At 42.4% G+C, this 23,206-nt stretch overlaps 1 protein-coding gene across 1 annotated transcript in view; it reads left to right on the forward strand.

The window, feature by feature from the left end:
* Positions 1–23,206, forward strand: part of LOC117521220 (MAGUK p55 subfamily member 7-like) — a 94,317-nt gene that overhangs the window by 7,666 nt on the left and 63,445 nt on the right. The window contains exons 4-10 of the mRNA XM_034182561.1: positions 2,077–2,211; positions 5,316–5,397; positions 5,525–5,610; positions 5,705–5,782; positions 17,968–18,164; positions 18,270–18,328; positions 18,462–18,473. Coding sequence (XP_034038452.1) covers positions 2,077–2,211; positions 5,316–5,397; positions 5,525–5,610; positions 5,705–5,782; positions 17,968–18,164; positions 18,270–18,328; positions 18,462–18,473 — 649 coding nt within the window. The remainder of the gene's footprint in view (positions 1–2,076; positions 2,212–5,315; positions 5,398–5,524; positions 5,611–5,704; positions 5,783–17,967; positions 18,165–18,269; positions 18,329–18,461; positions 18,474–23,206) is intronic.

Here is a 23,206-nt window from a genome sequence, read left to right on the forward strand (position 1 = left end):
AGACATCTGAGAACTAACAAGTTTATTTAAACAGTCTTAATGACGTGTATGTTGTTGGCTCCAGTGCAGGAGCTCACACATACTTATGGCAGACTCTGGCTAAAATATTCTGTAAATGAATGTTTGTTTTTGACAGCCCGAACCTAAAAGAGGCCAGACACACACCGTCTATGTGTCAACAGCTCGTAAGCAGAGTAACTGTCGACGGACACAAAGGATTCGAGCAGACCAATCGACAGAAGGATTGGCTGATTCGTAACTTGATGAGCAGATGTTTCCTCTCTTCCCAGTCTTTATTATCATTGTTTTATTCCCTCCCAAATGGCACTTCATACAGGATAAAATGAATGATTGGAATTGTTGTATTTTCACTACACTAAACAAACTGGAGTTCCTCACACTGCCATAATTCCTAAAAATCACCCGCTAACGCACATAGTAAAATTAGTGAACACTCTTGAGATGGGCATCATGTTTTTTTCAGCCCAGTCTCACAAGTTTTTTCATGCCCCCATCATGAAATGATTCAAATTTTCATGATGGGCTTGTTTTTAACTTACTATTACTAACCCTACCCTCTATAACTCTAAATATGTACTGTATACTAATATTTATATAAACTGTAAACTGTGGAGTAATGTAAAAAATGGAGGTATATATAAATCTACATTTTTTTTTTTAGGTATGTTGGTATATTGTAACATTATAATTATATTGGTATCTTGTAATGTCCTGGCACCACTTAATCCATGAGGCCATTACAATTCGAGCATAGGTGGAGGGGTGCCTCTGGAAGAAAAACACCAGAGGAGGAAAACCCGGGCTGCTACTGCCCCTTCTAACCCAAATATCATGCAGACTTTTAACTGCTGCCACTGTTGTAGAACTTGCTACTCACAGATTGTGTGTGTCCTTCCTAAATCTTCATCCGTGAAATCAAGCCAGAGAGAGATCAATGAAAGTGTAAGAGCCCTACATTTTTTATCAGAATTCCTGTCATATTAATGGCAAGGTTAAGTACACTCACAGAAATATTTACCCTAACTTTTAAGATTTATGTAGTTTTATTACATGACTAATTCCCATTTACTTTTTTAGATCATTTTAATACAAACCTACCACATAAACCTTACATGATGCATATTCATTAATCCTGTTTATTTCAAATGCATAATCCTCAGCTTTATGTATTTAGTATTAATAAAATATAATTACTTTAAATCAATAATAATGACAGTATTTATTTAAAATACATAAAGTATATTGTTTGAATTGCATAATAATTATGTTACCTATACATAGGTAAAATAATTAAATTGTATTAAATTGTATTAATTTGTATTAAAATTATCTTTAAAAAAGTAAATGGGAATTTGTCATGTAATAAAATTACATAAATCTTAAAAGTTAGGGTAAATATTTCTGTGAGTGTACTTTCATTTCATAATTTGATATATTGTAAGAATATCAATAAAATAATGCCACCTTTTTATTCATTTCTAGAGTGTTGAAAATGTGTGCATAATTCCACATTACTCTCATGTTGGCTCATTAATCAATGGCTTTTTCAGTGGATGGTGGAGTGTTAACATGTTGAAACCCTCTGTTTTGTACTTCAGGGTTATGTGACAATTTTCATTTCCATTTCGACCACAGATTCTTCCACTGAACAGATCTATTTAAGTGCACTCAGTCACCTTTAATGGGCATGGTCATATGATGTTGGTAAAACATTGCATGACCTTGTAGAACAGGAGTTGTGATGTTGGTAAAACATAAATGTTGGTTAAATTTGTACTGACAGTGTTTCACAGTAGCTCACTCCAAAGCGGATGATGATGTACTGACTTTCTCAGTGATTACTCTGGCACTCATTCTCCATTCTAAAGCTGAGAGCGATTTGACAGCCAGCATGCCTTACTCAATGTTTGGAGTTCTTCTGCCCAAAAATAGAAGTGAACCTTAAGAAATGCACCGTTTTTGCCCTATATATGTTAGATCCATCAGAGTAATGTGTAAGGATGTTGTCGTAATACCTCTGACTACTGATCAGCATCTTTAAATTGTTTGTCACAGAGTCTCCTGTTTGTGCACGATGCCGTTGCTCAGAGAGACTTTGAGCCTTCACTCCCCGCGATACCTGATGGAGCAATGGACGATGATGAAGACTCAATCAAAATCGTCAGTCTGGTGAAAACCAAAGAGCCCCTGGTCTGTGTGTCCAAGTTTTCATGTTTAAAAGTTCAAGGCAAACCTATATCTGTCAATAATAACAGGAGAATTACAACCGCTGGCAAATTCTCTGCTATAAATTATGAAATAAATGTTAATTTCCTATTTCCCGTCAACCCACAAGAAGTGGAAAAAGATTATTTTTTATGGCTGCAGGGAACAAAATTTGACATTTCACTTTTCAAACCATAAGAAATGCAGAAATGACTTCAAGTCATGTTTATGTTGCTAAACCTCATCCTGTTTCTAATTTGGTCTTCTTGACCTAGTAATCCACATTAAACAAAAAGAGAGCTGTGTCCTCAAAGTAAAGTTGCAGGTATTGAAGTTAAGACAACCATGAAACAGGGAAAGTACACTTGCAAAATTTGTAATTTGTGTAGCCCCAATATGTGATGTACACAGGCCGTTCAAAGCAATAAAAATAGATTCAAAGCAGTAATTCTTTCCCCCCTCTATGGTGAGTAGGTTTATGTCATGTCAAAATGCAAGAAAGCCTCTTATATGAAAGTGCAGCAGGATGAAAGCCCAGCAGGAGAAGTAAAAAATTCCTAATGCAGTCTGGATCATGCTGTGAAACACAGTATAGATGTGGCATCATTGTGTAGTACATGTGCCTATGTAGGATATGCATAATAATAATAATAATAGTAACAACAAGAGCAATCAGATATTTCTGATGTCCGCCAACCAGATCTGGATCACCTCCAAAATTCAGTGGAGTCTTCCACGCCCTAATAGCTATCTGTGGTGCAAATTTGGTGAGAATCCGTGCAGTAGTTTTGACATAAACTTTAAAAGCCTATAAAGAGAAACTTGATCAAGAATCCAAATTTGGATCACCTAGAAAATTAGTGGAGTCTTCCATGGCCTAATATGTATCTGTAGTGCAAATTTTGTGAGAATCCGTGAAGTACTTTTGATGAAATCCTTCAAAGCCTACATTAAAGTGAAATTTGAGCCAGAATCCAGATCTGGATCCAGATCACCTCCAACATTTAATGAACTCTTCCATGGCTGAATATGTATCTGTGGTGCAAATTTGGTGAGAATCCACGAAGTAGTTTTGATGAAATCCTTCAAAGCTGACATAAAGTGAAACTTGATCCAGAATCCAGATCTGGATCCAGATAACCTCCAAAATTTAATGAAGTCTTTCATGGCCTAATGTGTTTCTATAGTGCAAATTTTGTGAGAATCTGTGAAACACTTTTGACGAGATTCTTCAAAGCCTAAATAAAGTGAAACTTCATCCAGAATCCAGATCTGGATAAAAATTTTCTGAATGAATACATAATAAGCACAGGGAAATATGGTGGCCAGGGGATTCCCAGTTTAAGACCACCCATGCCTATTTTCTATGTAATATGGAGTTGCATCAGAAAGGGCATCTGGTGTGAAACTTGTGCCAAATCAGCATGCAAACTCGTCATGTCTGCTGTGGTGAAAGCTGAAATAGGCTAATGCTTTCTAACATTTGAGAATGGCTGATCTAAGGTTTTACAAAGTATGGACAATGTTTAAAACCATGACCATCCGGAGTGTGCATCCATGTAATTTCCTTGATTTTAAGATGTTTTGTTAACTAACAGAAGAACAAACAGGACAGAAGCCATAATTCTAATTGTGCAAAATGTCTTTGGAAATTCTCAGTCATCTGAGTCATGGTATCAAGAAAACCTTCATCAAACAGAAGGTTCCCGGTTTAAGACCACCCATGCTTATTTTCTGTCTAATATGGAGTTGCTTCAGAAAGGGCATCCAGCGGGAAACGTGCCAAATCAGCATGCAGACTCATGCCACATCTGCTGTGGTGAAAGCCAACATAAGCTGATGCTTTCTAACATTTGCGAATGGCTGCTCTAAGGTTTTACAAAATATGGATGATGTTTCAGACCATGACCTTCCAGGGTGTGTATCCATGAAATTTCCTTTTCCTTAGTTTCGTGATGTTTTGTTACCTCACAGAAGAGTAAACAGGACTGAAACCATAATTCTAATTGTGCAAAACGTCTGTGGAAATTCTCATTCATCCAAGTCAAGGTGTCCAGAAAAGCTTCATCAAACGAAGGATTTATGGATGAAGACCAAAACATTTACAAGGAACCAAACAAGTCCAGCTGACCTGACTCATCTTACTTGGACATACTGTGCAAAATTGTTGTTCTGTTTTTGAAATGCATATATTCCAATGGTGTGTGTGTGTGTGTGTGTATATATATAGGTGTGTGTATGTGAGGTTTCATCTTAAATATCTTAAAATCCGACAAAGTTCTGCATGTGGTCACTCGCTTGCCATAAGCAAAATATCAGCCTGAAACAGCAGCTGATCCTTTCCATTTAAGGTGACAGGCACAAGATCAGTTTACTGTATTTCTTGCAGACTTAAAAAACAAACAAACAAACATCAAGATATATCGCCTTGGTGTTGTATTTCCCCCTGCAAACTGTAATAACTGTCTTTTAGGACATCTGTATGAGCTTGTTAAAAGTGGGGGAGAGGGGGGTACTATGACCCCTTTCATGAAAAATATGACTTTAACAGCAAATATGAGAATTACTTCACTCTATGACAGCCATTTGTTTGCAGTATGCAGTTGAGCTTTCAGAAAGGAATGTACTTAGAACCAATAATAGAGAACATACTTTTGTATTGATCCCAAAACTAGATTGGAAGGGGTCTGACCTCTTTCTGACATGCTCTGTTTGATCGATCCAGTATGTTCCCGTTTTCCAGACAACAGGGTTACACCCGCGCGCGAGCTGATTGTAGTCAAATACATAAGAAGCTTTTTCCATTGTGATTTGCTCCACATCAGTCCCATCTGTTGAAAAGAATACACATTTTTAAAACCTTTTCCAGCTCTTTTTGTGTTACATGAATGCAGCTGGCTAAATGGCACCATCTATATACAAACAGCCTTCACTGAAATGAAGAAGCCGGTCTGGACTACATAATGAAATCATCATGTATTTGTACTTTCTGGGCTGCACGTCTCCTTTTGGACCACATCTGTCCATTTATCTAATTTTTCAATATTACTATCAGCCATTTACATTTGCTCATCATCCATCCATTAAAGGGGGCAACAATTAAGACAGATGAATCGACCGGGGCTATTATTGTGGCGAGGATCATGAGAGGAGGTGCAGCTGACAAAAGCGGTGAGCCAACAGTGGAGTCGTCTACTCCTCCATCCATAACAATCTGTCTAGTGTTTGTCGAAGCATTACGATGGCATTACACCGAGGTGCATGAGGTATGAATTTCCACACATCTATCTATTTGAAGATCTTATCCATGAAGGGGATGAGCTGAAGGAGGTGAACGGAGTGTCACTGGAGCACAAAAAGCAAAAGGAAATCCTTCGTCTTCTGGTTCGTCGCACCTCTATTGCTCATATTGTTTCTTTTACTGTTTCTACTGTTTTAATTCCTTCTGTTGTACACGCCTTTCCCTGTTCTTGTGCAGGCGCGTTCTCAAAGTGAAGTGACTTTTAAAATCATTCCTGCCCCCACAAAGGAAGAGGTGTCATCAAGTGAGAGGAAGGTACAATCTGCACACATTCCTAAATCCTTACATCAGGAGAAACAAACTAGCACCCCGCAGGCCTGATTAAGGCCCACAATGTACAGCACTATGCAAAAGATTAGGCATCACAGAGTTGTAACAAAAGTAATGTTTGATGCCCCCACCCCCTTTTATTGGCATGTCAACACAAAATCAGTTGCAACAAAAGTCAATATGTGAGCTATATTTTGTCAGCCATAATAATAATAATATTAATAATAATAATAATAATGTGTTTGTGTGGTAGCATACCACACAAACACAGTTGCAAATGATCATGCAACATAAATATGATTGTAAAACACTATCAGTCATACTTTAAAGGTACAGTGCCACTGGGTGTTTTAAGATTTAAGTCATTAAAAGAATTTTATTTGGCACCACTATAATTTTATTCTTTAGCATTTAGATAAGGAATTCATAATACGATATTGGCGATATGATCAAAATTTATGCTCTCTGGAAACAATTTAGAATTTCAACCCCTGAGGGGGAGAAATTCAAGGGATCAGATACTATGACCAGGGCAAAGAAGAAGAAGAGGAGGAGAATGTGTCCACAGACAGCGGGAGAAGAGGAAAATTAGAATGTTGGAAGTGTGACCAGTAAAGAGAGAGAGCTGGCTGATATGATGGAGGGGGAAAGGTAGACATATTGTCTGTGCAAGAGACCAAGTGAAAGGGAAGTAAGAGCAGGAGCGTAGGTGGTGGGTTCAAGTTGTATCATGTTGTGGATTAGAAGAGAAATGGTTTAATTAAACAGTCGGATTCCCCTGGTCCGCCAGCCGAGGCGCCTAGCAGCACCATTTCTCTTCTAATCCACAACATGGATTAAAGGAAGAGTATGTTAAGAGTGTGCTGGAGGTTAACCCTCTGGGGCCGACGCCGTCGTATACAATGGCTAAGACCAAGTTTTACTAAATTATAAATAACTTTTTAATGATATGAGATAGAAACTTACTTTTTTTACTGAAAGGTTAACTCCGCAGACTTTGGAGCCAGCCATCGGCCATCTTTGTACTCCTCATAGAAGCTGTGTGATGATGTGCGCAATGTGAGTGTCCAGTCGGAATTGGTTCACCGTCACATGGTTTTCCAAAATCCAATCATAGGGCAGATTCACCTCACGTGAAAAGCCAAAGATCATTTTCAGGAATGATATGTTACTAGTTGGCCCATTTGAATAGCCCCTCGGTGCTCCAATGAGTACATCCAGTGCACCCTGCGCCATTACGCACAGCAATCATGGAAAGCAGATGGAGCAGACAGAGAGCCTCTGATGACAATTTCACGTGCTCAAACAAAGAGTGTGTAACTATCAGGATTGCTCCACTAGTTTGCATGTGGATGTTACTGGATAACTCTGTTGCTTTTACCATGAAGACAAAAAAACGCATAGACCATTTTGTATGTATTGTTCAAAATGTGCATTTGTGTTTATTGCATGAACCTTTTTGTTGTACAGTCTTTCACACAAGACCTCAAATTACCTTTATAAAGTGTAAAAACAGTTGTTTATTACACTATGTAACACAATTTTTGTTCCTGGCTTCTAAGTGTTATACACTCAACAAAAATATAAACGCAACACTTTTGGTTTTGCTCCCATTTTGTATGAGATGAACTCAAAGATCTAAAACTTTTTCCACATACACAATATCACCATTTCCCTCAAATATTGTTCACAAAGCAGTCTAAATCTGTGATAGTGAGCACTTCTCCTTTGCTGAGATAATCCATCCCACCTCACAGGTGTGCCATACCAAGATGCTGATTAGACACCATGATTAGTGCACAGGTGTGCCTTAGACTGCCCACAATAAAAGGCCACTCTGAAAGGTGCAGTTTTATCACACAGCACAATGCCACAGATGTCGCAAGATTTGAGGGAGCGTGCAATTGGTATGCTGACAGCAGGAATGTCAACCAGAGCTGTTGCTCGTGTATTGAATGTTCATTTCTCTACCATAAGCTGTCTCCAAAGGCGTTTCAGAGAATTTGGCAGTACATCCAACCAGCCTCACAACCGCAGACCACGTGTAACCACACCAGCCCAGGACCTCCACATCCAGCATGTTCACCTCCAAGATCGTCTGAGGCCAGCCACTCGGACAGCTGCTGAAACAATCAGTTTGCATAACCAAAGAATTTCTGCACAAACTGTCAGAAACCGTCTCAGGGAAGCTCATCTGCATGTTCGTCGTCCTCATCGGGGTCTCGACCTGACTCCAGTTGGTCGTCGAAACCGACTTGAGTGGGCAAATGCTCACATTCGCTGGTGTTTGGCACGTTGAAGAGGTGTTCTCTTCACGGATGATGCGAAGGAGATGTGTTGCACTGCATGAGGCAAATGGTGGTCACACCAGTTACTGACCGGTATCCCCCTCCAATAAAACAAAACTGCACCTTTCAGAGTTGCCTTTTATTGTGGGCAGTCTAAGGCACACCTGTGCACTAATCATGGTGTCTAATCGGCATCTTGGTATGGCACACCTGTGAGGTGGGATGAATTATCTCACCAAAGGAGAAGTGCTCACTATCACAGATTTAGACTGCTTTGTGAACAATATTTGAGGGAAATGGTGATATTGTGTATGTGGAAAAAGTTTTAGATCTTTGAGTTCATCTCATACAAAATGAGAGCAAAACCAAAAGTGTTGCGTTTATATTTTTGTTGAGTATATTTCAACTGCTACATTCAACACAAACTTTGATTTTATTCTTTTTTTTTTTTTAGGGTCTAGAAAGTTCTAAAATTTTCTTGAAATTTCTAGATAATTCTGGAAACTTCTAGAAAATTCTGGACAGTTCTAGCAGTTCAAGAATATTCTAGAAGACTACTCAGTAGTAGTGAAGGTGAATCAAGAATATTCTTGAAAACAGACAAATTTAAAAATATCATTGTGCTGATCACAGAAGCAAAGTTTCTGTAGAATAACAGCTATTTTCTATTTATTTAAGGCATAACAGGTTAGGAAAACACACTGTGTACCCAGGAACAAAACAAAAATAAAAATTTGTTACATAGTGTTATAGTTTGCTGTGTGTTTTGAATAAATGTGTGTGGAAAATTATTTTCCGCTTTACTTTTTCCTTCCTTATTTTTGATTGTAAACCTTTATTACACTTATAAAACACAACAAAAGCATATATATTATGAAAAAGCACAGGTTATCCTGAAAAAAAGAGACATAAAACTTGATTGTGGGATGCAGGGAGAGCTGTTAACAGCAATAATAAAACATTTATATCAGGTGAGTGAACTGTCCAAAAAATGCCTTCGGACTCCAGAGGGTTACGCAACTGTCTGACAGGGTGAGGAGTGTAAAGTTGGAAATTGAAGGGGTGATGATGAATATCATTAGTGCATATACCCCACAGGTAGGTTGTGGTACAAAGGAGAAAGATGCTTTCTGGAGTGAGTTCGATGAGGTGGTGGATAGTGTGCCCAAGCAAGTGTGGTGATAGGAGCAGACTTCAATGGGCATAGGGAACATAGGTGATGAGGAAGTAATGGGTAGATATTGTATCAAAGACAGCAATGTGGAAGGACAGATGGTCATTGATTTTGCAAAAAGGATGGAAATGGCTGTGGTGAATACCTAGTTTAAGCTTTTCTTAAACAGGAGTACAGGGTGATGTATAAGAGTGGAGCAAGGTGCACACAGGTGGACTACATTCTTTGTAGGAGATGCAAGCTAACAGAAATTGGAGACTCTCTCCTGCGGTGGCAGGAGAGAGTGTAGCTAGATGGCATAGAATGCTGGTTTGTAGGATGACTTTAGAGGTAAAGAAGAAGAAGATTGTGAGAACTCAACAAAGGATCAGATGGTGAAAGCTGAAGGAGGAAGACTGTCATGTGAAATTCAGTGAGCAGGCGAGAGAGGCAATGGGTGGAGAGGAAGCAATTTTGGGCAACTGGAAAAGTACTGCAGATGTGGTGAGAGAGACAGCTAGGAATGTACTGGTTGTACTGGGTGGAGACTTGGTGGTGGAACGAAGATGTCCAGGAAAGCATAAGGAGAAAAAGGCTGGCAAAAATTAATTGGGATAGTCAAAGAGATGAAGAAAGTAGGCAGGATTGCAAGGAGATGCTGTGTAGATGAAAAGAGAAGTGGCAAAAGCTAAGGAAAAGGCATATTGCGAGCTGTACAAGGCGTTGAATGGTAAAGGAGACAAGGACTTGTACCAATTGGCTGGACAAATGGACAGAGCTGGAAAGGATGTGCAACAGTTTAGGGTGGTAAATGATGCAGATGGTAATGTGCTGTCAAGTGAGGAAAGTGTGTTGAGAAGGTGGAGGGAATATTTTGAGGAGCTGATGAATGAAGGGAAGGAGAGAGAGAAAAGGCTGGATGATGGGGAGAGAGTAAATCAGGAAATGCAAGAGATTAGTAAAGATGAAGTAAGGGCAGCTATGAAGAGTGGAAAGGCAGTTGGTGCAGATGGCATTCCAGTGGAGGTATGGAAATGTCTAGGAGAGATTGCAATGGAGTTTATAACTGGATTGTTTAATCAAATCTTGGAAAGTGGGAGGATGCCTGAGGAGTGCAGACAAATTGTGCTGGTTCCTATTTTTAAGAACAAGGTCGATGTGCAGACCTGCAGTAACTACAGAGGCATAAAGTTGACCAGCCACAGCATGAAGTTATGGGAAAGAGTACTAGAAGCTAGCCTTAGAAAACAGGTGAAGATCTGTGAGCAGCAATATGGTTTCATGCCGAGAAGGAGCATTACAGATGCAATGTTTGCTCTGAGAATACTGATGGAGAAGTATAGAGATGGCCAGAAGGAGTTACAATGTGTGTTTGTGGATTTTGAGAAAGCTTATGACAGGGTGCCAAGAGAAGAGTTGTGGTATTGTATGAGCATGTCTGAAGTGGAAGACTATACAAGTGTACAAGTATAGTGTAACAGTGGTGAGATCTGCAGTCGGAATGACAAACACATTCAATTTGGAAGTGGAATTACACCAAGGATCAGCTCAAAGACCTTTCTTGTTCACAATGGTGATGGATAGGTTGACAGATGAGCCCAGACAGGAGTCTCCATGGACTATGATGTTTGCAGATGACATTGTGATCTGTAGTGAGTGTAGAGAGCAGGTTGAGCATAGCCTGGAGAGGTGGAAACATGCTCTGGAGAGCAGGGGAATGAAAGTCAGTAGGAACAGGACTGACTGTGTGAATGAGAGGGAGCCCAGTGGAATAGTGTGGTTACAAGGAGAGGTGGTGAAAGTCGATGAGTTTAAATACTCGGTGTCAGCTGTCCAAAGAAATGGAGAGTGCGGTAGAGAGGTAAAAAAAGAGAGTGCTTGCAGGGTGGAATGGGTGGAGAAAGGTGGCAAGAGTGATTTGTGACTGAAGAATATCTGCAAGAGTGAAGGGGAACGTTTACAGTGGTAGTGAGACCAGCTATTTTGTACGGCTTACAGATGTTGGCACTAGCAAAAAGACAGGAGGAAGAGCTGGAGGTGGCAGAGCTGTAGATGTTGTGATTCCCTTTGGGAGTGGCAAGGTTAGGAATGAACATATCACAGGGACAGCTCAAGTGGGACGTTTGGAGACAAGGTCAGAGAGGTAGACTGAGATGATTTGGACATGTGCAGAGGAGAGACCCAGGGTATATAGAGAGAAGGATGCTGAAAATGGCGCCACCAGGCAGGAGGAGAAGACGGAGGCCAAAGAGGAGGTTTATGGATGTGCCGAGGGAGGACATGCAGGTGGTTGGGGTGACAGAGGAAGATGCAGATTACAGGCTGAGATAGAGTAAGTGGTTGAAGATGAGTGAGTGACTATCCATGTATGTAAAATGACTAAAAAAAAATCATCACACATTTAATTTATTTATGAATATTTATTTATTTATTATCTTTATTTATTTATTTCAGGTTTTCAAACTTTTGCACAGTGCTGTATCGCATCATGTATCATTAACCTCCAGATGCTATAAGTAATAATACACCCTGAAAACACACCCGCTATGTTTTTTTTAAGCAGTGAAGGAAGACTGGCATTAGCTTGAATGAACCCTGAAATGATATATTCACCTTTTATAAACTTTCCTGCTGCTTTCCAGTCATGAAGTATGTACTTGGATGCTAACCAGTGACCTAAAGTGAGGCTTGCAGGTCTTTGGTACTAGGCCTCTCTCAAGGATCCTTGGGTGCCCCTGCAATAGTTTTGTGTTAAATAAACAGACTCAGATGCAGTGTACTACTTGCAGTGTTGGGACAGTCACCTATAACATTTTGGGCATGTGGCACACTTCTATGAGCATACTGGAGTTTCAATTTTGAGGACTACAATAGACCCTGGACTATTAGTGAACCGAAGACATTTCACGGGTGACCGTGCCTCGAATACCCAAATCCAGACTACACTCTTTTTCGGTAATGAGTCAGTTAAACTCTAGGTCCTCATTGATTCAGGTGCTGATGCTAATTTTTTAGATCCTAGCCTTATTGATCAGGCTCACATCCCGGTTGTGGAACTGTACTGTCCTATCCACTTTTCTGCACTTGACGGCACTCATCTTCCCTCAATTACACATCAGACCATTCCTGTCACACTGTTAGTCTTGGGTAATCATCGTGAGTCTCTGCAGTTTTATGTTTATTCCTCTACTCCTTCTATCGTATTAGAGCACCTCTGCTTAACCTTTAACAACCCTGGTGTTGATTTGCCGACCGGGACTCACGGTGGAGTGAAGCCTGTCACCTCCATTGTCTCCATTCTTCCATTCCCCCCACCCAGAGTTCCAGGGAGTCTACGACCACTACAGTTGATCTTTCCTTAGTTCCTAAGCATTACCATGACCTTCAGGAGGCATTTAGTAAGAGCTGTGCACTCTCTTTGCCACCTCATTGACTGTATGACTGCTCCATTGATTTGCTTTCGGGCGCGTCGTTCCCTTCCAGCCACCTTTACAATCTGTCGCGCCCGGAGAGGTAATTGATGGAGCAGTATATCCAAGACTCCCTGGCCGTGGGTCTTATCTGTCCCTCCTCCTCGCCCCTAGGGGCAGGGTTCTTTTTCGTAGGGAAGAAGGATGGAACCCTCCCCCCTGCATTAACTATTGTGGGTTAAATGCCATAACCATCCGTAACTGGTACCCTCTGCCTCTACTGGATTCCAAGTTTGACTCACTGCAGGGAGTGGCTATATTTTCCAAACTGGACCTCAGGAACATTTACCACCTGGTCCGCATCAAAGAGGGGGACGAGTAGAAGACTGCGTGCTTGGGCACTTTGAATACCTCGTCATGCCCTTCGGCCTCACTAATGCTCCTGCCATTTTCCAAACCTTAGTCAATGATGTCCTCTGGGATTTTCTGAACCGGTTTGTTTTTGTGTACCATGACAACATTCTCATTTTCTCCAGAAATCTGGAGGAACACATTCAACATGTCAGATTTGTTCTGAAAAGACTCCTAGAAAACTGTATCTTTATTAAGGCTGACAAATGTGGCTTCCACCAGTTCTCCATGTCCTTCTTATGGTTTATTTTCAAACACAACCAGCTTAGATCTGATCCAGCCAAGGCCTCAGTGGTCGCTAAGTGGCCTGTTCCTTCCAACATCAAAGAACTTCAACAGTACTTAGGTTTTGCCAATTTCTATCACCGTTTCATTTGTAACTTTAGTCAAATAGTCACACCCCTCCATAAACTCACCTCCTCCAAAAAATCTTTTCACTGGTCCCCCGAGGTCGAGCATGCATTCCAATCTCTGAAACATAGGTTCAGCACAGCCCCTGTCCTCATCCAACCCAATCTGGATTGCCAGTTCATAGTGGAGGTTGATGCCTCTGACATCAGATTGGCTTGTCCTCTCCCAGCAGGCTGTGGGTGATAAACAGTTGCACCCTTGTGCATTTTTTTTCACGACGTCTCTCTTCTGCTGAGTGCAATTACGATATTGGCAACTGGGAACTCCTGGCCATTAGGGGGCATTGGAGGAGTGGAGACATTGGTTGGAAGGCACGTCAATTCTTTTTGTTGTTTGGACTGATCATAAAAAACTGGCCTAAATACAGATTGCTAAAAGACTTCCAGACAGGCCAGGCGATCTCTGTGTTTTGGCCGTTTCAATTTCTCACTCACCTACAGACCTGGCTCCAAGAACATTAAGCCTGATGCCTTATCCTGGCAGTTTGTTCTACAGGACTATTTTACAACTCCGGACCATATCCTCCCAAGCCAGATGGTAATAGGAGCTCTCACCTGGGACATCAAGAGTGTTGTCCGGGAGGCCCAGAAGACTCACCCAGACCCTGGAGGGGGAACTCACGGCTGTCTCTTTGTGCCCACCTCAGTTCATTCAGATGTTCTGCAGTTTATCCACACATCCACGTTCTCCTGTCATCCCGGAATTCATAGAACATTTCACCTGGTCCGGCAGCATTTCTGGTGGCCCTCAATCCAAGCAGACATTCGGGAGTTTGTCAACGCATGTACCACCTGCGCCAGGAGCAAGGCATCTCACCAGCAGCTGTCTGGTCTCCTACATCCTCTTCCCACGCCGGGCCGACCATGGTCACACATCTGTTTGGATTTCATCACCGGATTGCCTGCCTCAAGTGGAAACACTGCCAAACTCACCATCCTGGAATGGATCTCAAAGGCAGCACATTTCTTGGCCCTGCCCAAGTTACTTTCAGCACTGGAGACTGCCAACCTCCTAGCATGTGTTCCAGCTGCATGACATGACATCCCGCTGGACATTGTATTGGACCGAGGGTACTGTTGTCCTGCCTTTGTCTGCCGTGTTTTGCTTCTGTTTGCTGCTGTCTGCCTCACTCCCCCTCCTTTCCTGTGCCGTCTGGAGTCTACAACTGGAGCTGATTGGATTCACGTGTTCACACTCATCACCACCTGAATCAATACCACGCCTCTTCACTCAGTCAGACACCAGAAACTCAGTTTCATCAGCAGGGTATCCAGGCCTCGTTCAAGTTTTTGAACTCCTACTGTTCTCTGTTTTTGGCTTGATCTAATTCTGTGTTTCCTACATCCTTACCTGGTTCCATCAGCTCCGTTGTGCCACCTGGTTCTGTTCTGGATCCTTCTGTGCTGCCATCTGTTTTGGGAGTTCATTGCACCAGCCTGTTCCAGTCGTCTCTCCCTCCTCCATTGCTGGCTTCTCGGCTTGTACAATTTATCTACCTTTTGTTGCAACAATAAATTGTTCAATTTTTGAAACTACAGTTTGCTTTCTGCTATTTGGGACCTACTTCCTTGTCTCTGGGGTTTTTACCGCAACTGTTGCTGTGATAGATGATGACTGTAGTGCAGTTTTAAGCAGAAATGTGGTGATGATTGGCAAAATGTTGGTGAAGCTCAGGAATGATGTGGCTCAGCTCCGAAATGATGCATGTGCAGTGAAGGCAAGGCGGGCCGATCTTTAAGCGGGACAGTTCGGTCTGTGTCACTGGTCCTAGTGCATGCTGCATACATATTTAAAAAATTGAAGTGAATAGAGATTACTGCATTTTCCAAGTCATAAGTCAACCTGTGTAGAAATTGCACCTGTTAAAAATGCCTCTTGAAGAAGGAAAACCCATATATAAGTTGCACCTTTTTCTGAATTGTCAGATCTATAATTTGGGATTTTTGTGTATTGTTGAAGTATACTTTTTATTATTGGCATTTATTCTTTTATTATTAGTGTTTATTTTGTTTAGTGCTATGATTTCTGTGAAAGTCCTATATAAATAATCATTATACACTCAACAAAAATATAAACGCAACACTTTTGGTTTTGCTCCCATTTTGTATGAGATGAACTCAAAGATCTAAAACTTTTTCCACATACACAATATCACCATTTCCCTCAAATATTGTTCACAAACCAGTCTAAATCTGTGATAGTGAGCACTTCTCCTTTGCTGAGATAATCCATCCCACCTCACAGGTGTGCCATATCAAGATGCTGATTAGACACCATGATTAGTGCACAGGTGTGCCTTAGACTGCCCACAATAAAAGGCCACTCTGAAAGGTGCAGTTTTATCACACAGCACAATGCCACAGATGTCGCAAGATTTGAGGGAGTGTGCAATTGGCATGCTGACAGCAGGAATGTCAACCAGAGCTGTTGCTCGTGTATTGAATGTTCATTTCTCTACCATAAGCCGTCTCCAAAGGTGTTTCAGAGAATTTGGCAGTACATCCAACCAGCCTCACAACCGCAGACCACGTGTAACCACACCAGCCCAGGACCTCCACATCCAGCATGTTCACCTCCAAGATCATCTGAGACCAGCCACTCGGACAGCTGCTGAAACAATTGGTTTGCATAACCAAAGACTTTCTGCACAAACTGTCAGAAACCGTCTCAGGGAAGCTCATCTGCATGCTCGTCATCCTCATCGGGGTCTCGACCTGACTCCAGTTCGTCGTCGTAACCGACTTGAGTGGGCAAATGCTCACATTCGCTGGCGTTTGGCACGTTGGAGAGGTGTTCTCTTCACGGATGAATCCTGGTTCACACTGTCCAGGGCAGATGGCAGACAGCGTGTGTGACGTCGTGTGGGTGAGCGGTTTTCTGATGTCAATGTTGTGGATCGAGTGGCCCATGGTGGTGGTGGGGTTATGGTATGGGCAGGCGTCTGTTATGGACGAAGAACACAGGTGCATTTTATTGATGGCATTTTGAATGCACAGAGATACCGTGATGAGATCCTGAGGCCCATTGTTGTGCCATACATCCAAGAACATCACCTCATGTTGCAGCAGGATAATACACGGCCCCATGTTGCAAGGATCTGTACACAATTCTTGGAAGCTGAAAATGTCGCAGTTCTTGCATGGCCGGCATACTCACTGGACATGTCACCCATTGAGCATGTTTAGGATGCTCTGGACCGGCGTATACGACAGCGTGTACCAGTTCCTGCCAATATCCAGCAACTTCGCACAGCCATTGAAGAGGAGTGGACCAACATTCCACAGGCCACAATTGACAACCTGATCAACGCTATGCGAAGGAGATGTGTTGCACTGCATGAGGCAAATGGTGGTCACACCAGATACTGACTGGTATCCCCCCCCAATAAAACAAAACTGCACCTTTCAGAGTGGCCTTTTATTGTGGACAGTCTAAGGCACACCTGTGCACTAATCATGGTGTCTAATCAGCATCTTGGTATGGCACACCTGTGAGGTGGGATGGATTATCTCAGCAAAGGAGAAGTGCTCACTATCACAGATTTAGACTGGTTTGTGAACAATATTTGAGGGAAATGGTGATATTGTGTATGTGGAAAAAGTTTTAGATCTTTGAGTTCATCTCATACAAAATGGGAGCAAAACCAAAAGTGTTGCGTTTATATTTTTGTTGAGTGTAGATGTTCTTATTAACAACAAATGTGTGATATTTCGGTCTCAGAGTGTAAGATATAGGACCTTCCAAAACATGTAAAAAAAAAACACGAGTTATACCCTGGAAAATATAGTATATCTAATGTGCCTTTGGTCATATTTTGTGTTTTTCCTTTTATTGTTGCATAATACACCCAATATACTCATAATACAAATGTTATGATAGTGATTACAATTTAATTATTTGGCTTACTTTAATGTTTCTTAAATCACACCTCACTTCTGCAGTGATCAATTCATTTTACAAAAAAAAAAATTTTCTTCCACATCCTCTGAGTAACCAGTCAAGATGCTCAATCCTTTCTTTAATCAGGAGGATTTCTTGGCCATTGCCACATATACTGTAATGGAACACATCCAAGATTGAAACTTAGAGATTTATTTGCAAGGGATGAAGAGAAATTCTTTTCACCGAGTGTTGTTTTTGTTCAGAAATGTGAAATGGCATAAACTGAAGAATTTGTGACTCAAGATTCAATTTAATTTATTTCATTTATATAGCACCATATCACAACAACGTTGCCTCAAGGCGATTCACACAAGTAAGGTCTAATCTTACCAACTCCAGAGCAAGCACAAAGGTGACAATGGTAAGAAAAAACTCCCTCTGATGATCTGAGGAAGAAACCTCAAGCAGACAAGACTCAAAGGAGTGACCCTCTGCTTGGGCCATGCTACCGACATACAGCTAAAAGACTCAATTGCAGACAGGCCAGATAGAGACATAAGCAATATTATTGATACAGATTTAAAAGCTAAACTGTTCAAATGTTGTCTTTTACAGCTGTTTGTTCAGACTCTGTTCGACTATGATCCGCGCAAGGATCCCACTGTGCCATGCAAGGATGCTGCAATAGCCTTTAAAAAGGGCGATGTCCTACAGATTGTCAGCATGGATGATGACATTTGGTGGCAGGCTTTCCACTATGAGGATGGTAATGCCCGGGCGGGGCTCATCCCCTCACAGCAGCTTCATGAGAGGTGTCTCCTCTGTTCCAACTGCCTCCAGTAACAAAGTGCTGTCACTTATTTTAACAAAACATTTTAATCTGTCCTGGTTTTATTGTTTTTCTGGGTTTCTTACAGGAGAGTTGCCCTGCAGCGTCCTAAAGAGTTGTTCAAGCCTCAACGAGTCAAACCAAAAGGTGATTCTACAGTTTGTCCAAAATTACTATAACTAAAAAAAAAAAGCAAGAAAGAAAATAAAAATAGAACCATCACTGCCCTCTGCCCTTCCTCTTGTATTTACTGTTCTTGTTTCCTCTACATGCTCTGCAGATGAGGATGAAGGTACTGTCAATGTGAATTTACCTTTTTCACGACCACAGACATAATGATTTCTTCTCCTTCTTCCGGCTGCTCCCATTAGGGATCGCCACAGCAGAACATCCGTGTCCATCTCTGTTTCGTCGTTGTTAACAGACTTCCATTCAAAATGCTCATGAAGTTTGTCTGTTTTGATCCACTGCAGTGTTTTCGCAGTAATTAAAGATGGCGCCATTAAATGTGTCAAACATACGCCGCAATAAAGCCTTAAAAAGTGGTGTAAAAAACGTAGTTTAGATGCACAAAACGTGTCAAATACACGATCACGGTTGGGCGAATACGATAAGACATTATATTTATCTGCCCAACGGTTGTGCATGTAACGTTCAATGTATGACTTACCTGCCCAACGGTTGGGCGAATAAGGTAAGACATTATATTTGTCTGCCCAACGGTTGGGCGTATAGCCTTTGCCATATTTGTAGATCACCCTCTGTGCATTGGCAGGTATTAATGAGACAAATATAACTCTATAGTAAGTTAGCTTTGAGTTAATGAAAGTTAGCGTGCATGCTAACGTCCACAATTTTGCTCCAGAGGTGTTATTAGGTTCCAAAAACAGCATTTTCAGTTTTAGAAGTGTTTATTTCTCGCTAGCTTTTACATGCTATATGAGAAACATGTTATATAAACACATAACTGAAGTAATTTTAGACAGACCTGCCACTGATGTCACGATGCAGCTCTACTCTGATTGGCTGCCACCCTCGCCACTCAAAAAATAAATATATAAATAAACAGAACAGATTGGAACAAAATTTGACTTTTAAAATTCCTAAAATACCTCTTAAAATAGGTCAAGGTTAGTCATCTTAGAACTTGTTCAAGCTCTGTGACCCAAGAATATTCCCTGTGAATTTGAAGACTTTGTAAGTAATAGGACTGGACTTATGCTGAGCACAGACAGATGGACAGACGCAAATCGTTCGCAATATCCCGATGGCCATATTTGATGGCCTCGGATAATAAGAGAGTATACTTTTCAGATTACTTTTTATGTACCTATCAGATATATACTTAACAGCTTATACTACTTTGTTTATACTGACAAGTATACTAAAAAAAAATAAATCACAGTATACTTGGCATAGCTCGAGCTCGGAGTCGAGCCGCTGCTCCTCCACATCGAAAGGAGTCAGTTGAGGTGGCTCGGGCATTTTTTCCGGATGCCCCCTGGACGCCTCGCTGGAGAGGTATTCCGGGCACGTCCCATTGGAAGGAGGCCCTGGGGAAGACCCAGGACACGCTGGAGGGACTACATCTCTCGGCTGGCTTGGGAAGGCCTTGGGGTTCCCCCGGAGGAGCTGGGGGAGGTGTGTGTGGATCGGGAGGTCTGGGCGGCTTTGCTTGAGCTGCTGCCCCCGCGACCCGACTCCGGATAAAGCGGAAGAAAATGGATGGATGGATGGATGGATACTTGGCATATATTGACAGCTTTTCTTGTCATGACTTATGCTGGTAGCTACAAGGAGCATCTCTAGGGAACATACATCAGTAGTTATTAAGCTGGACGTCATGGTCTAGGATGGAGGGTGGTGGGCTTGTAACAAGAGCCTTTGTTCAAATCCTCATTAGTCTGAAAAATCCTTTAATACTGTGGCAGAATGTACTTTCATAAACTTAAAAAGTGGGCCAGAGCTTCCATCTGTAAGTTCACTTGCACTGTAAATTAAAACTAGTTGTGTACTCATCCTTTTCTACCCTGATATTATACTTAGTAGTTGTATACTAGTACACTAAAAAGGGAGGCAATTTGTCTCAGCTTGCATCTTGCACCCTGCCACTATGTGTTGGACTGCCTCAGGGGCATCTTTGCACAGCCTGCACCTTAGATTTTGGCTACCATTGCAGACTCCTGCCCTGCCTCTATGGACCAAGTGTTTGTATTTGGACAAAGTGCCCAGCCTTTGCTAGCCATTGTTAACATTCCTTGATGTCAGCCACCCCCACTCTTTGCCTGTGGTACATTCCATAGAGAGGTCTGATCTTCCATGAAGTCTCCTTTTCTTCCTCACCACTCTATGTCTTTGTCTGTTGGAGGCACTCACCTTGCGATTTGTCACTGGGGACCAGAAAATTTCTTTGATGTTTATTAACATCCAGCCTCGCTCTTTTTGTTGATCACAGTTTCAGAGTGCTGGACTTTAGGTGGGATCCTCCATGTTTTGTGAGGAGCTTGTGCCTTGTCATTTGTACATAGCATCTCTCTTCCTGTGGCCAGCTTATTATTCAAGCAGACTGTATGATGACTGGTAGGGCATACGTTTTGATGGCTTGAATCTTATTTCTACCCCTGAGCTGGGTCATGACTACTTGCCTTACTCTGTAGAGGTACTTGGCTGTGGCTGTCCTCCTGGCTTCCATTGAATGTGGAATACCAAGGAACTTGCAACTGTCCTGTATGTCCACAATCCTGCCTTCCTGTAATGCTACGCCTTGAAATGCTACCATTTGTCCAGTCTGAATGTAATGTTGGTATCACTGCTGAATATCCTGGTGGCATGGATCGGTGAATCAATGGCTCATTCACTGATCGTACAGTTTGATGTCATCCATGTAGAGGAGGTGACGGTGGCCACCCCACTCCAGAACCCGTATCCATGTTCAGTCCTTCCAGGACTATACAGAACAGCAGCGGGGACCATCCATCACCTTTGTATATGGTACACCTGATGATCACTTGTGTGATGATCCTATAGTTTGCCTCTAATCTTGTTCACACCCAGACTGAGTTCCTGCTTTCTTGTCATCAATCCAGGTCATTCTCAGATTAATCTGTCTGGTCTTAGAATTCTGGGTGATTGCTCTGTCGATCAGTAGCTGGAGCTTTAATATTCTGGTATTGTTTACAGTGTTCTCTGAGCTTCGCTCATGTACTGACTCCTGTGCCTGTTTAAGTTGCCCACGATGATGCCTTCATATTGTGAAGAGGCAGGTTATTTGATGTTGGGGGTACTTCATGATCATTATTGTCCTGCACTATGTTAGCCAGCCAGCGTGGCACTCTGATGTTCGCAGCTGGTTCAGTTGTACTGCCAGATGCTCATGGAATGCTGTTAGCTTCTTCTGTCTGGCTTCTGGCTCATTCAGGTCCTGGTGCTGCCTAGCTTTTCTGTCTTGAGATGAATTACTGGATAGTTACCTTTGTGACAATAACTGGGTTTTTTTCTCGGAGGTTAATATGGTCTGCTTTCAGGTCTATCAGCCACTGGGCAAATATGGAGTTGCATCAGGAGGGACATCTGGTGTGCCAAATTAAAATTTAGATCAACCTCCAAACTGCTGTTGCAACCCCAACTGAAACATGGGAGAAGCTGAAGAGACTCGCAATGATGCCTCTGATCTGTTATTTTGCCCGGGTGGATTACTAATGACTTTAAAAAACAAGAGTTGGGTGCGCAAGTTTGAATTTATCTTATTTAATCCACACAAGGTCAAAATTATACATACAGGCTCAAATGTATACATTCATGTATTCACTTGGTGGACACAGTTCAGATAATCCGATAATTATTGAAGATAATGTTTTCATTATCGGAATATCTTTTCAGATAACTTTAAAAAACATTATCGGACTAATTATCTTCTGATAAATTTTTGTTCGATAATTTTTAGACCGTTAACGTGGTAAACTAAGCTGAACTGTTGTGAAAGTGTAGGAACACGGACCCACAACAGGGGGCGACAATGAACGGACAATGGAGGAATCAAATATACTGTTTTTACTGTTGTGAAAAAAAGGGCACAACAAATACAACTGATAACAATAGAGAGATTAAGTCTAATTCAAAGGTGTCGTGTGGGCAGGCTCGACGATAGGAGACGTCTGTCCAAGTCGAACCGGAACCAACCCGATCTCCGCCGCCACCGGACCCCGGGGATACTGGAGCCGCCAAGTCCCGAATTCCCAGGTGGCCACTGCCTCCGCTTGCCAGATCCGGTACTGCTGGCAGGAAACAGAAACAGTCAGGTGTGGGTGCGGCTGCACCCAGCAAAACGGAGGGTGGAGAGTCCACCTCCACCTCTCGTCAGGAAAATACTGGTGAGTGCAGGAGTGTGAGTACTTATCCAAGAAGTCCAATACAATCTCCCGCTGTATTACTCACTATCTGCTATCCAACACACAAGCAACAAGGTATTATCGTCAAGAATACAATCGGCTGAGTACGTTACCTCTTAGGTATGGCAATATCTCGGCAAATGAGGTGGAGATGCCGTCCTGCTGATATACCTCCGTCTTGATTGGGATCAGCTGTCTCTAGTGATGGATGACAGCTGTCGTCCTGGCTGCTCCTGTGAGGCGGCAGCGCCCTCTGGTGCCTGGAGCCCGCACTCCAGGCAGGGCGCCCTCTAGTGGTGGTGGGCCAGCAGTACCTCCTGTTCAGCGGCCCACACAACAGGACCCCCCCCTCAACGGGCGCCTCCTGGCGCACGACCGGGTTTGTCAGGGTGGCGACGGTAGAAGTCGGCCAGGAGGGCCGGGTCCAGGATGAAGCCCTTCTTCACCCAGGAGCGTTCTTCGGGGCCGTACCCCTCCCAGTCCACCAAGTACTGAAAACCCCGGCCCATTCGTCGAACGTCAAGGAGCCGGCGCACGGTCCAGGCCGGCTCTCCGTCGATGATCCGGGCAGGAGGTGGCGCCGGACCCGGAGTGCAGAGGGGTGAGGTGTGATGGGGTTTAATCCTGGAGACATGGA

The sequence above is a fragment of the Thalassophryne amazonica genome, chromosome 12 (assembly GCF_902500255.1).
Source record: "Thalassophryne amazonica chromosome 12, fThaAma1.1, whole genome shotgun sequence".
Lineage (NCBI taxonomy): Eukaryota > Metazoa > Chordata > Actinopteri > Batrachoidiformes > Batrachoididae > Thalassophryne > Thalassophryne amazonica.